Source organism: Ostrinia nubilalis, chromosome 9, assembly GCF_963855985.1.
Source record: "Ostrinia nubilalis chromosome 9, ilOstNubi1.1, whole genome shotgun sequence".
Taxonomy (NCBI): Eukaryota; Metazoa; Arthropoda; class Insecta; order Lepidoptera; family Crambidae; genus Ostrinia; species Ostrinia nubilalis.
This window is the reverse complement of record NC_087096.1, coordinates 5,475,212-5,490,403: the sequence shown is the minus strand read 5'-3', so window position 1 is coordinate 5,490,403 and position 15,192 is coordinate 5,475,212. Positions and strand designations below refer to the sequence as shown.

Genomic DNA, 15,192 nt, shown 5'->3' with positions numbered 1-15,192 from the left:
CTTCATAACAAGCACAATTAATTTTAATTATTTTAGGCTTACCATTAAGCTTAAAATAATTAAAATTAACTGGATATATTTTTGCGTAAGGTCGACACGCCCTTTCGCGTCCACCGTCCAGTTCACGTCCAAATGATGGATCACTCTAGAACGTAAGCTATTGCTATGATTCCCTGAATGTATGACAGGTTAAAAAAAATAAAAAAATCTTATATCATGCTACCGTTTTTGCCAAAAATAAATCCCACGTGAGCAGGTGCGCGTTTCAAGGTAAGTTTTTAATATATTTAGGTCTAGTTTGGGATTTACCGCAGTCTCTAAGCCTTAACCATGAACCATACAATACGGATAATGATATCGGTGATTGTACTTTATTAAATGACACTTAAAATAAGGTGGATGCGAATTTACTACAATGAAATTTCCACTTTGCGTCAGAAGTGATCGCGGTCTGGTCTAACTGGGTCTAAGATATTAAAATATACAAAACAATGCATGTTGTATATTATTTAAAACGTTATTTACATGACTTATCGAACACAAAGATTTTTTTCAGTACTTAGGCCTTTTCCTGGACGCTAAACACGCTCCAAATGTAGCTTACCCTTTGTGATAGCCAATTTGCGTCCACATTATCACGACAATTTTTTAAATACAGACGTTGTAAATAATATTAAAAAGCAAACTGTGCCTAGAGAGGAGACCATATTGCAAATTGAGCCATACTAATGAAATTTAAAAAAATGAAATAAACTAAAATATAAATGTATGTTTATAATTATTAAGTGTGATACCTAAATATTTTGAATACCAATTAGTAAGATTTTATCTATATTTTTTTTATTTCCATGCTGTTATTAATTATTAGTGATTTTGAATGCATTTTTTCTATATTATATTAATATTACAAAGATATTAAAACTTCTAATGGTTTAGAGCAAGTTTAATACTATACTTATAAAAACTAAAGGCAGCATAATGACAACAATTTTTCGTTCAAAATGATTACGAAAAATTGTATATTATTTTTATTCCTCAAATCTACCAACTCACTAAATGGACGAGATCTGGCGTATCGACCCTACTTACCTCATCATTATTCTTAATTAATGTCATTGAAGTCAATAGACTATAAAAAATATCCGGAACTTAAAGTTGACCTAAAAGTTTATTATTAGATTTTTCACTTATTATATTCGGTTGTCAAACGAAATCTTAGTCTGTTATGAAAAAACATTAGTAGATAGTACCTACCTATTGACTAAACTTATCCTTCTACTTTCAACTTGCTATTTAAACGTTAATTTAGTTTTAAACTATTGAAAATAGTAGGTAAAAGTAATAATTAACTCTTAAATATATTAAAAAAATATTTTCAGGGGTTGCTAAGTAAAAAATATTTAAAGACTCTCGAAATCCTGACAATGTTATATTTTAAAAACTGCTAATGACACATATAAAAATATGATTATACGAATGTAATAGCTGGATAACTCCAAATATCCAAACTCTTGACAGTGTGTATAACTAGACAACTGCACATATCATGGATATGTTTAGTACTCAGAGGGGATCATAACTTGATAACTGTTTTTGTCAAATTAAAAACGAAAATCCATAAATGTATAAGTCGAGATATTAACAAATACATGTTCTGACATACATTGATAAATCGAAATATAAATGTTTGTACGAATAATATTAATTGGATATATCGTTATGTCAAATATTTATTGCCTAAATTGGAGATATTTACTTATGAACAAGAGCTGTATTTCAAGTATTTTTGGGTATTTCGAGTTGAGTTTTTTATACCAGAAGGGTATAAGGTAGAGGAAACGTTTAAGCTAATAAAAAAAAAAAAGTGCAGGTCGAGATGTCAAGTTATTCCCGCGCGGTACGGAAATTACCTACTTACATACCTAATTAGTTTACATATCTACACCACTCGATGCTTTAAGAAAAGGACAGTGATTATTATGTAACAAAATCAAATAAAGTTGACTGTATTCTGCTGAGAATTCCATATGGCATTAAGTTTGCCTTTTACAAGGCGCAATAGCTTTAAATAAAACATTTGCGTTCATTTTCTTTTAATGTATCTCTCAAACTAAATAAAAATCTAGTTTCGAACCGGCTACAACGGGAACTGTGAGGCCATCTACTAATCCCAATTTCTTCTAACAACACATAGTAATGTGTAATTTCCAGTAAGTCGTCGTCGTCGCGTATTGTATTGTTAACTGTAAAAGTAGTTTACTGACTGCGTGTATTTTTCATGGAATTTCTTAATTACCTATATTAGAAGAACCTTTAAATACTTAGAGGTGTTTATGAAACCAAACTTCTTGCATAGTATCCCTGAAGTGCTAGCACCCAGAGATAAGTCCGTACTGTACAGGATTTTTTATTTAGTTCTAATAAAATATATTTTAAGATTACCTTGGTATCACCTCGGTTTTTGCTATTTGCTGATAAATACAGATTATTTTGCCAAACCGATTAGATTATTGGACTCTGTACATAGAGTCGATAATAATATGCTTCGGAATCCCCAAAGGAAAAATCATCTAAGGGTTCTATTTAAACAGGTAGTAGCGGATTATGGGGTACAATCTAGTTTAATTAGTTCGCCACGAAAAACGCAGAATCAGAGACTGTATGAGATCGTAAGTGTACCTAAGTTGAATTATTAATTTCCATAATTTTTGTTTTATTTGGGTTCGTTCGTTCGTTCGTTTCAGCCGAAAGACGTCCACTGCTGGACATTTAAGTTATTCACAAGAAACTTTATGCGTGAGGGTGAGTGAGATTGTGCTGTGAGTGTTAGTGACTCTAGTTCCCAACTTGGGAACCATGAATCTCTATTTTTAGGGTAAATAGGAGCCGAGTGTCCCCATGAAGGGAACGTATGTTACAATCTATTTATTTTAAACGTCCAATGTAACATTACATACTTACTTAGTTAGTAGTTAGTATTTATTTAACTATGTAAATAGTCGCTAGCGCTACACAGGGCTACACTCTCTCCTACTCTACTAAGAAGGTACTTACTTAAATATATTTTTATATTTTGTTTATTGATTAAAAAGCCTACATTGATTGCAACATTAAATTAAATATGCAACAAAGTTAAGATAGCTAATTAATTACAATGTTAACTGTAAGAATTGCTGTCAATGCGTAGCGAGCGAGTTATTGAAACACACAATCTCTACTTAATCTGTGAACACAGGCCAACGTAGTGCACTTAGGTACCTACATACACTAGATGCCTAGCTACTTAGGTATGAATGAATATACCCACTCAGTCGGGCACACGAGAGACGAGACGAAAAATCGTTCTGTCAGTTTCGCGCAACGCGTTGGGACTTCGACACGTTTTGCGTTCGGTTGCGACTCCATATCTGTGGTTGCGACAATGTTTTGTTTTAACAAATCGTGATGTCCCTTTAGTTTGAATGAACCTATCAGTTTTTTAACCAAATATTACGCGACCTGTTCATTATTTTTATTATTCTTGAATCGGTTTGTTTGTGTTTATGGGTAAAGAGTAGAGCGAGAGTTATTGGTGAGTAATCTTGGTATAATTGGAATAATAAGTACTAATAATTTATTCTTAGTAAAGAAATAATGCATGTTAATGATAAGGGGTTATTGTTAGCAAATGCAGTTTCTGTTAAAAACAAATTCAACGTTTTTCACGATTTCAGTCGTAGAGTAGGCAACCTAAAATGTAAACAATGTAGGTACCTACATACGTGTAAACTAAAGTAAATAAATTCCTGCGTCCGTTCTAATGTCGTGTTCTTGAAATTTTCGTTTTATTATTTACCTACTGCTTTATTTTGAAATTTTGTTTGATGTTTAAGTACCTATAAAAAGTTGGTATCAGAATAATTACCTAACTACTTATCACTTAGTAGAAAATTACCTACGCAATTTGAAGTTACCTATTTTAAAACAATTTTCTTTTATATACAAAGCTAACACAAATGAGGCCCCCGTTCTTACAACCTAAGTAGGGCGACTAGATAACGGATAAACACTAATAAACATAATTAAATAGATTACGTATTAAACATTATTTATTTATTTATGGATAATAAAACACTACATTCATGAATCTGACAAATAAATGCATTTGGCCCTCTGCAGGATTTAACCGTGCCTTTTTCCTGTAATGCGGTTTTCGGCATGCATGCGGACCAAATCCGGGTTTATTCCCGTTGTCCCCAAAAGTGGAAACAAATTAAATAATTAAATTCCCATCAGTGGGGACGGGTTATTCCCAAAGGTCCGACTCTATAGTTCTTATTTCCTACCGGGTCTATGAAATCTTAAAATGTTAATAGACAATGCTTTTTTATTTTTGCTGTCGTGGACCCGTTGGGAATCAAAGTATGAGCTAAACAGTAGAACTGTGGACCTTTGGGAATAAGTCGTGGGGACTAGCCTGGTGTGGACTACGGGAATAAACCCCAGATCCGCACACGGCGATGCGGATTTCCGCATCACAGGAAAAAGGCTTTAGTTAGTCCTAGACAGTAGTAGTACCTACTTACATACTAAATGTAAATAATACTTTAACATGGGATTGGTCTATAATAAATGACATTAATCAATTTTTTAATTCCATATGAAGACGTTTTTGCGTGATCTGCGTGGAATTTCGTAAATGGTAAATGTTCATTCACATAAAATCGTTAAAAATTTAACTTCACGCAAACGATATTTTTCATGAGTAACCAATTGCCGGACACCGGACGATAAGGGTTCGAAGAGTTCACATTAGACTAGGATTATTATTGTTTATTTCATAAAATGTTAAGCTTGGTGCTGTCGTTTGTATAATCCAGGGGTGGCCAAACTTTTGACTTGTGAGGTCTACTTAAGCTCGAAAATATTTCTTGCGGTCGACTGCAAGGTACAGATTAGAAGAGTGAAATAAAGCATTGTTCATTTTCAATCATTCTGTTCAGTTTATTAAACTCTCGCGGGCTACCAAAATCGTCTTCGCGGTCGACCGGTAGACCACGGTGGACCTCTTGGTCATCACTGGTAAATCTATAATGGGATCGACATCCTATTCACTCCTATTCTTTACACTAATTAATGCTCTAAAGCGCAATAGTTTAGGTATCATCAACCTACCTACCTTTGTGACATTTCAGTGGCGGTAGTTAAGTAGAATTTAAGCCGTATCAACAGCATAAAGCCGTTATTATGCTGAGGCAATGTCTGGGTAACAAAAAGGGCTTATTTAACGACTCATTCATTTTAATGTTTGGGCGTAGCCTAAACAATGCCGAAACTGTGTGATAAGAATAACGAAATACCAATTTGAGTTGGTCTCCTTCATGTTGCACCCAACAGAATGTTAGTTCATCATTATTTGTTTTTAAGCATTATCATTGTCACTACATAATAAAAAACTTCCCGCATCTGTCTATCACTTCGTGATAAGCTCTTTTACGGATTTTCCTGCAGTTTTCATGAATAGAGTGAAGCTAAAATTTTAGTTTAGTAAACCATAGCCAAAAGCAGCTTGTAATTAAGGCTTAAATTAGAAAATCTACTTACTACCCGTTCGCGCTAAGTTTGCCGGTCCGTGGAATGCGCGTCCCCTGCCCCAACCGCGATTAAACGCAATTAGTTAGTGATTGGACACAATTAATGTGTCTTATTTTACGCAAATACACAATTTTTATCTATAATAATAAATAAAAAATATTTTAAATTAGTTTGTTAAAGTTATAGACGCTTTTCTTCGAGTGACGTCATATCGCCAGCGGCAAACTTATCGCGAACGGATAGTAGTATACTCGTTTCGTTTAATAGCCTTACCTTAGTTCCTTATGTATGTAGAGATGCCGTAGCGGGCTATAATAATAGAAATTAAGTGGGTACATAAGGCTCTATTCTTTTTACCCGACTGTGCGACGCAAAGGAGTGGTAATGTGTTTAATTTATTATTTTCTTTGCTGTTATTCTTTGTCAGTTTCGTCAAATTCCAATTTATTTTAAGGCAGGTGTGTTATTATTTACTTAATCGTAAAGTTAGTCTTGGTTAACGAGTTCTTTACATAGTTGCACCTATTGACATCTTTTAGCCATGGTCAAACAAGGAAATGATAAGCAAATTGGCTGGTCGGTCACGTACTATTGTACTAAACTTATTGGTGAGATCTCCTGAGTAGATTGGAGTTTTGGCAAAAACAGAATAGACTGGAGAGAGAAAAGTTGATAGATAGATAAAACGTTTATTTGCAAACACTTTCTAACACACACAATAAGTATACCTAGTTGCAAGTTGCTAGCTAGGAAAATAGAGATAATTTTGTTTATCATTATGGATTTTTGATTTCACGAATTCATATTTCATTTCAGAAAATGGAGCACCGTAGCAGAATAGTACAATATCTGGTGGCAGCCTCAGGTGAGTTTCTAATTACACAATATTATGCCTCTCTTTCTTTCTCCTGGTACTCCTGTGAAGCCTAGACTTACAGCTTGGCTGTCACTTAGAGGGTTCCATGTATTTTAAGCTTCTGATATTAGTCAAAATTCAAGAAGATTTATTTCATTTCAGTGTCCTTGGCGTCCCTAACTCTTGGAGTGTCGTCAGCCTGGCCCACGCCTGTTCTACCGAAGTTCCATGCCAATGAGACGGGTGTAGAAATAACTGATGTAAGTTATAGACTTATTTTAAACTAGCTTTCCGCCCGCGGCTTCGCCCGCGTTGAATTTTGTCTGTCACAGAAAAACTTTATCGCGCGCATCCCTGTTTCAAAACCGGGATAAAAACTATCCTTTGTCCTTTCCCGGGACTCAAAACTATCTCTATGCCAAATTTAATCAAAATCGGTGAAGTGGTTTAGGCGTGAAACTAAGACAGACAGACAGAGTTACTTTCGCATTTATAATCTATCTATCTATATAAATAAAAATGAATTGATGTTCGTTAGTCTGATTAAAACTCGAGAACGGCTGGGCAGATTGAGCTGATTTTGGTTTTAAAATGTTTGTCGTAGTCGGGCAGATCTAAACGGTGAGAAAATACGCGCGCGATATTGTTTTTCTGTGACAGACAAAATTCCACGCGGGCGAAGCCGCGGGCGGAAAGCTAGTTATTAATATAGATAGTGTACCTACTTACCTACTTGTCTCAGTCATACTCGAACAATAAAATAGATTTGTTATCTTAGTCAAAGATAGTAATATCTTGATGGATAGTATAAACTACAAATCTTGCCATATAACCTATCATGAATTTGTACCACATTAATGTACCTATTTAGCTTTATCAGTTCATTTACCTGAGGACTTAGTAATCCTCAATTTTGACGTAAAAAACAAGGTTAAATGGATTATGGCCTCATGAATCGTAAATGGACATGTCTAAATGTTGGGCAGTTAAAGGATTGATGGTATTATGTACGTGGAGTGGTTAATGTGTTAACAAGTGGATTAGTAATAGTGGGTAGGACACTTGACTAACACGCGGTAAAGTAAGAGAAGGATAAAGAACGGACATCACTCGTATCGTAATGTTCTTTACTAAGAACATAGAAAGACCTCTTTTGTGGTACTTTGGCATTCGCTTCTCGCGTCTCATAAGTATTATGTCAACGTGTGGAATAGCAATAAATAATTGAATTGAATATACACCACTACCACCTGCGGTGCGATGTTTGTTGGTTGGTAGGCAATTTATAACGGGCAAAACTACTAACGATGTGCTTAGATTCAAAAATGTTCAAGTTGAAACTGTCATCTTGCTGGCTCTACCCGTTGGTTCCAACGCCAATGTCCAACACGTGTATCTAGAAAATAGTATTAGCACCAACGTTGGACATCTTCATACTGGCTCCGACGGGACACGACTGGTATAACAGACAAAATGTAGAGGCTTAACGTAATTACCCGTCCAACGTTGGTACAAACTTTTACTTAGGCTGGGTTGCACCATCTTACTTTGACTAACGTCAAAAATCTGTCAAACTCCATACAAAAAACACCGGTTATCGTTAAAGTTACGGTCAAATTTAGCTGGTGCAACTCAGCATTGGATGTCACTCAAGCTTTTTCATACTCATAGAGACTATTTTTGCTAAACAACACGTTACTTCTTCCAGCAAGGAGCATCATGGATGTTAGCGATGAACTCGCCCGGGTTTATAGCCGGGAGCTTCGCCACCCGGTTCATCTCGGACAAATTCGGGAGGAAGGCCACCATTCTCGTGAGTGCATACCCCATGGCTCTGGGAACTGTAAGTTATATTACCATCATAATAATTCTAGCATCGATAGGTATATAGGGAGAGAGCCATTTTTGTGCAACCCGTTTATACATATAAATGAGTTTAAAGTCTTCTTAATACCGAGATTTTCTTAGTAATATGTACTTATCTAATTATTTAAATCAATAGATAAAGTGTTGATAAGTACCTAAATTAACAAAACGCTGTAATATGATACGAGTATAAACATACCAGTGACACCAATTCACAAATAATCACAGACCAACGTTATCTTTAATATTGAACAGCGATAAAAATACAATGCATACGTTTCTGTACTAAACCAGTGACTGGAAATCACAAAATATTGAATGAATGGTTGCAGATTGTACTCCTCTTTGCCAAGACGGCATGGCTCCTGTACATCACCAGATTTTTATGGGGTGCAAGCACGGGAATGATCGGAACCGTAAGTATTATCCCATATATCCCGTATTATAATATAATACTAGCCTTTGCCCGTGGATTAACCCGCGTGAATTTCAATCTGTCACAGAAAGTTTTTTTTTTAGTTTGCAAGTGGGTATTCCACAAAAACATTTTCATGTAAAATATTGGCATAATTATGCCTTCTTAAGCCAAGCTTCTAACTCTACACGCTCTAAGTTTACAATCTAAACACCTTATTCAATTATTGGCTTGGCCGTTTTGTTACAAGAGCATTGGTGTGGCCGGCCCCCAGATTTTGACGTGGTTGAATGTGGTCGGGCCCAAATAAATCGACAATAGATCAGTTTGAAGCATGATCTGAAATAAAAATTACAAGTACCGTATTCATTTGCAGGTAGTATCAATGTACTTGGCCGAGATAGCCGACAAAGACCTCCGCGGCACCCTCTCCGTGGGCACTCGCTTCATGTTCAACTTGGGCACTCTTCTGGCGATATCAGTGGGACCGTTCCTGTCCTACCAGGCTCTGAACAGTTCTTTGATAGTGCTACCGGTGTGCTACTTCGTGGCTTGCTGGTGGATCCCAGAATCTCCGTACTACTACCTCAAGGAAGGGCGCGTGCACGACGCGGGAAAGACTCTGACGAAGTTGAGGAGTTACAAAGATAAAAAGGTATTGTTATCTATTAAAATATGCACTTGTATCGGACTTTAAAGAGCACCGACAAATCTTACAGTAATTGTCTCGTATGTAGTAAATAAAAGCATTTAATTTACTTTGGCAAATGGAGTACCAATATGTACTATACAGGGTGTTAGGTAAATGGGTATATGAGCCGACACTAGCCCATGTTAAAATGGTCATATAAATGGTATGGTGAAGTCAGAAAATTGATATCTTCATTTTAATTATTTTAATTTTCATACAAATCGGATTTTATAAAATTTATTTTCCCATTACCTAACACCATATACCCATTTACCTAACACCCTATATATGTATGTAATCTACGCGAGGGTTCTAAAATTAGATGTTCCCACTTATTGGACAATGTCAAGGTGTTATATCACTATCACTGTCCCCTATGAAATTATGACAGATACAGAATAATCTATTCGTACAATGAATTTAGAGTAAATGTTAATATTAAAGCAAATACTATAGATGTTGAGGAGCTAACTACATAACAAGAAAGTGGTGTCTCAATTTTGCAGGAGATGGAGGATGAGCTCTCAGCACTGCAGTCGTCCGTGGCCAACGAGATGCGCCGAGACAGCTCCGTCAAAGAGCTTTTTACAGGAAAGCAGTATCGAAGAGCAATTATTATTTCTACAGGTAAATTAACTATCTTATCTAATGTTAATTTTGGTTCAGGCTACTATACCTTCTTCTTTTTCTTCTTGTCATGTCAACAATAGACCTATCCTATACAGTGTCAGCCCAAAACTCCGCTACAAGAGTGGCGTTGTCAGTAGCATTCAATACTATCACCTATACCTAGAAGACCTTGATTAATAAATACCGCAACAATAGGATTTATCTTGTTATAAATGCATGATGCATTCAGTTTAATAAATTCCTGTCAAATCAATGGTATTTGCCCAACATTGCTTTTGCTTATTTTTTTAATCCGTGAGAAACGAATCTCAAGTGGTTTGAATAGTGTCCGACCGAAACTAGTTTTACGACCGAAACCGAAACCGAAAACGAATTTCGGCAACAGTGTCTATTTCGGCCGAAACCGAAACCGAAACCGAAACTTCCTTACAAGGCTCATAATTTTGAGGGAAAAATAAAGAAAACGTTATTATAATCAGTCAGTCTTTATTGTTTTCTCTTTAAATGGCATTAAAATTGAACTTATAAAGCGCCTTTTTACTCTAAAAAAGAAAAAAAAAAGGATTTACAGTCTAGATTTTTTTTAATTACTCGCAATATTCGGGACATCTACATAACCCGTCCCACGGTCTGACCTTAATAGTTTCTCAAAACAAAATTGGTAGTACTCGTACGTAAGTTAGTATCTACTGTACTTGCCACTTGGATACCTTGGTGATTAATTCTAAAATGAACTTTGAAACTCTGAATCCATAATATTATCACCATGAAATGCACTATAGCAGGGTTTCCCAATTTTTTTTGCCAAGGAACTCTAATTGAAAGAAAGAAAGAAAAGAAAGAAAAAATGTTTATTTGGCACCAAATTACATGCACATACATAATTGATTATACTTTTCCTAGCGGAACCCCCGTACTACTCCGCCCGCACGCCCTGCCCCTCTCTTGTGCGTAAACAAGTCGGTGTGAGCGAACAACGTCGGTCACGAAACGTGGGAATATTTTTTACGGAACCCTTGCGGCCTTTCCACGGAACCCCAGGGTTCCGCGGACCACCATTCGGGAACCGCTGCACTATATAGTCATTACTACCTAACTAATGTTTGTTTACGTATAGCATTTTCGAACCAAAAAAAAATTTATAGGTTAGATTAAACTTGATTTATTTTATGTTTACTACCCGCTCTTATGTTATAACGACATAAAACAATATAAAACTTACCTAATTCAAAATAAATCACTCCAAAACTCGCCACCACAACAAAACAAAACTATCAGCAAACAAACAAGGGAGCGAATCACGACATTGGCTCTGATCGGATTCATTTACTCATTCAACGCGCCGAACATGACCGATAACAGCGCAGAAACTCTCGAATGCACATTCGGTTTCGGTCGTAGTTTCGGCAAGTTTGCCGCCGAAAACGAAACTAAGCCGAAACTCGTGTTTTTACCGAAACTCAACCGAAAACGAAACCGAAACCGAACATTCGGTCGGACACTAGGTTTGAATAATACAGTACTTATTATTATTATTCTGTGATAATACTTGTAAATTCGAAAGGGCTACTCCACTTCCTATGGGCCTCATAAGAAGGCTCAAGGTCACCCAAAGGGCGATGGAGCGGGCTATGCTCGGAGTTTCCCTGCGTGATCGAATCAGAAATGAGGAGATCCGCAGGAGAACCAAAGTAACCGACATAGCTCGCAGAATTGCTAAAATCAAGTGGCAGTGGGCGGGGCACATAGCTCGTAGAGACGATGGCCGTTGGGGCAGGAAAGTTCTCGAGTGGCGACCACGGGCTGGAAGACGTAGCGTGGGCAGGCCTCCTACTAGGTGGACCGACGATCTGGTTAAGGTCGCGGGAAGAGCCTGGATGCGGGCAGCGCAGGACCGTTCATTGTGGAAAACCTTGGGGGAGGCCTTTGTCCAACAGTGGACGTCATTTGGCTGAAACGAACGAACTCCAATTCACATTTTTGAAATGTTTATGGTTTCTTCACATACATATAAGTATATTTTGATTTGTTATATTTCCAGGACTGAAGTTGGCACAAATTATGGTGGGGGTGGTGACAGTGCAGCACTACTTGGGAAGGATAATGCAAGATACGAAATCTGATATCAACCTGGCAACGATTTTCATCATATTTGGCGCAGTCAGATTTGTTATAGGTGAGATTCCTAATTACTGAAAATTATGACGAAACCAACTGTAGCCTAGCTTTGTGATTTCCGATCCGGGGATTTTGACGAGTTTTTTTTAAAGCCGGATCCAGACAAGTGTAACGCAATGTAATCCACCGTGTAATGTAATGGCAATAGTATGAGCAGCACTTTACATGTAATGCTCCTAGTGCCGTCCACACGTAGAATTCGTGTTACATTACACGTAATCTTACATTACACATTACACTCATCTGAACCCGGCTTAATTTTAAGTGAGAGTACATACGCAATTTTTATTTTTTAGGTATAATGTCATCGATCCTTGCCGATCGGGTAGGCCGCCGACCTCTGCTCATCTATTCCTTCTTGGGCACAGCTATATGCCACATCATCGCCGGGGCCTACTTCTTCTGCCAGGAAGTCCTCCAAATCGACCAAGCATCACTAACCCCATACGTCATAATACCATTGATTGGAATTTTCGGTTCCAGCATCGTCTCTACAATTGGGTTTGGGTCTATAATTTTTGTCATTCCGGCTGAAATATTTCCTATAAATATCAAGGCTGTAGCTTTGAGTGCTCTGAGTATATACGGTGGCGTTCTGGGCTTCATCGTGGCCAAGTTCTTCCAAGATTTGAAAGACTGGACGGGCCTTTGTGGGGTATTTTGGATATACTCCGGGGTGGCCATAGCTGGGGCGGTATTCTCCTTGTTGTGTGTGCCTGAAACCAAAGGAAAGAGTCTGGAAGAAATACAGATTTTGTTGCAAGGTGACTTGTATGACGGTGGGGACGGCAGGACGAGCCAGGTGGCTAAAGCGGATGAAAAAGATACTGAATTACAGGAGCTCAATAAAAAAGATTCGACAAATCTTTAATTCGTTTATGGTTTTTAACTTTCTATAAATTACATATAAGAAATTAATTGCATTTAGTTAATTAAGTTTTAAGTAAACATGACAAATATTACCTTCCTGGAGATTGTTTTAAAATGGTTTGATTTTGCAAGTTAATACTAGATAAAATAACTAGTACTTAACATACAAAGATGTCCTTCACTCGCATTTATTTTTATTAAAACACTGTTTTACAATTTTAAGATATTGGTCACAATTTCAAGTACGAGTATAGGCTAATGAATACACGGTTCGCGGAAATTGTAAGACTGCCTATATTTTAAGTAAATTAGGATATAAAATACTATTATAAATATAATTTCATACATTATTGATTATAAACTCAGGTGATAAAATGTCTGATACATAAAATGTAAGTCCGATTAGCTTTAAATCTTAGAATAAGGAGTTACGGAGTTATTTTTTTATAACTAAAGAAGTTTTCTGAAAACTAAGGCCAGTGATTTATTGCTCCAAATTAATTGTTCCATATTTTGTGAAATATTCTTTGCTTGTGAAGATTCTACCGCAGTTGAAAAGTAGCTCGAGGGTTCATCCTCTTTGACATTATTTTTTATTTTTGTATGACACCGACAATATTGATAGTGAGTATAAGTATTACGTTAAGGCTTTTTGATTTGTGTATCAATCTTGTCAAAGGTATTTTTAAACTTTTATATAAAGTAGGTAGATAGATTCGATTGATTTGTGCTCGATCTAGTTTTACTAATAGGTATAATTATGTGTATGTCATTGATCTCTTTGACTATTTGTACGTTTGCTATCACAATATATTATAGGATTCTGCTGTAAGCAAATTATTATCTATGTTAATTGTGGACTCTATGTTTTATCCGAGTTCGCACTATTCGACCGTGTTATCAACGAGTCCACATATTCATGACATGAGGCTTGTACAGTCAGCATCAAATAGTTAGTGACACCCAATTTGGGTGACCCAAAGTGGCCAAAAAGTTGATAACCCAACCTTATTCCAAATGTAAAAAGACATATTGCGAACTTTTTGGCTACTTTGGGTTTCACAAACTATTTGACGCTGACTGTAGGTACCTTAATTAGGTTTTTCCAACTTTTGTACTTAGGTAGTTATCCGACTCTATGTCGAAGTTTGTGATTTAAATACGCACAATTGTGCGTATTTAAAGTTTACCGAATTTTATATTATGTTGAAATGATTGTTACAATCACAATTAGCATTTAAGAAACCTCTTGTAAGAAGAAATAAAGTATAATGTTTGTATGAGTAAAGTTTTATTTATGTTTTGTTATTATTATATATATTATTATTATTATGTTTGTACGCTTTGGAGCTCACGGGTCAAAAGTGGCCCGGTCCTTTATAAGGCTTGCGTGGGGATACAGATCCAACACGTAGAGGCCGTTTTAAGCGCAAAATAATCGACAAAAGTGAAAGTGGTGCACATGCTGGATCTAGTCTCTGACTATATCATGGGATGTAGCCAGAGACCATCCCCAGCTTGTGCACAGGTGCTATTGCAGTTATTGGAGAATGGACTAGGGTTATGGATGAAGGATGGAGGGACTGGTTACTGGGCTATGGATGGAGACTACGGGACACCTGCCTGGTTCATAGTCTCTGACTGAAAAAATGGCAGGCGGTGACTAGCCAGCGACTAAATGGGCCCCACCTGGCGTCATGGGTCGTATAGACCGGACTGAGGGGCAACATTGGCGTCTGCCAGCTCAGGGGTGTAGAGAGGTGTGCTGCGCTTTCTCCGAGGTTACTCGCGGCGTTATGCCCTTTAACACTTCCACCCCTGGAGCATATAGCTCTAGCGACTCCACTCTGGCCGGCCGGTTAAGGCAAGCCAGAGGTGAGAGTCCTGCAGACCCTCTCGGATTCCACTTCGGCAAGCCGAAGACGAAGGTCTTGACCGACTCTCGGGAGCACTCGGATTAACAACTGGCCCCGTGGTGTCGCTACTCACCAACAGCTCGCCACAAAGCTGCCCTGCGGGGCTTATTATTATTATTATTAAAATATACAACTTAGTGTAGTTAATGCAAATATACCTATGTAACGGGTAAATAGTAATAAAAACATTTTTTAT

At 37.0% G+C, this 15,192-nt stretch overlaps 1 protein-coding gene across 2 annotated transcripts; it reads left to right on the top strand.

Moving 5' to 3' along the window:
- Positions 1-2,565: 2,565 nt before the first annotated feature.
- LOC135074941 (facilitated trehalose transporter Tret1-like) lies at positions 2,566-14,360 on the top strand. Of its 2 annotated transcripts, none has more exons than XM_063969306.1 (9): positions 2,566-2,669; positions 6,391-6,439; positions 6,593-6,690; positions 8,139-8,273; positions 8,629-8,712; positions 9,088-9,366; positions 9,909-10,029; positions 12,074-12,208; positions 12,507-14,360. In XM_063969306.1, exons 2-9 carry the CDS (start codon positions 6,394-6,396, stop codon positions 13,079-13,081), a joined length of 1,473 nt encoding a protein of 490 aa, XP_063825376.1. In that variant the 5' UTR covers positions 2,566-2,669; positions 6,391-6,393; the 3' UTR covers positions 13,082-14,360. The 2 variants fall into 2 exon arrangements, with proteins under 2 accessions (XP_063825376.1, XP_063825377.1); XM_063969307.1 differs by lacking the exon at positions 2,566-2,669 and adding an exon at positions 3,341-3,571.
- The last annotated feature ends 832 nt before the right edge of the window (positions 14,361-15,192 follow it).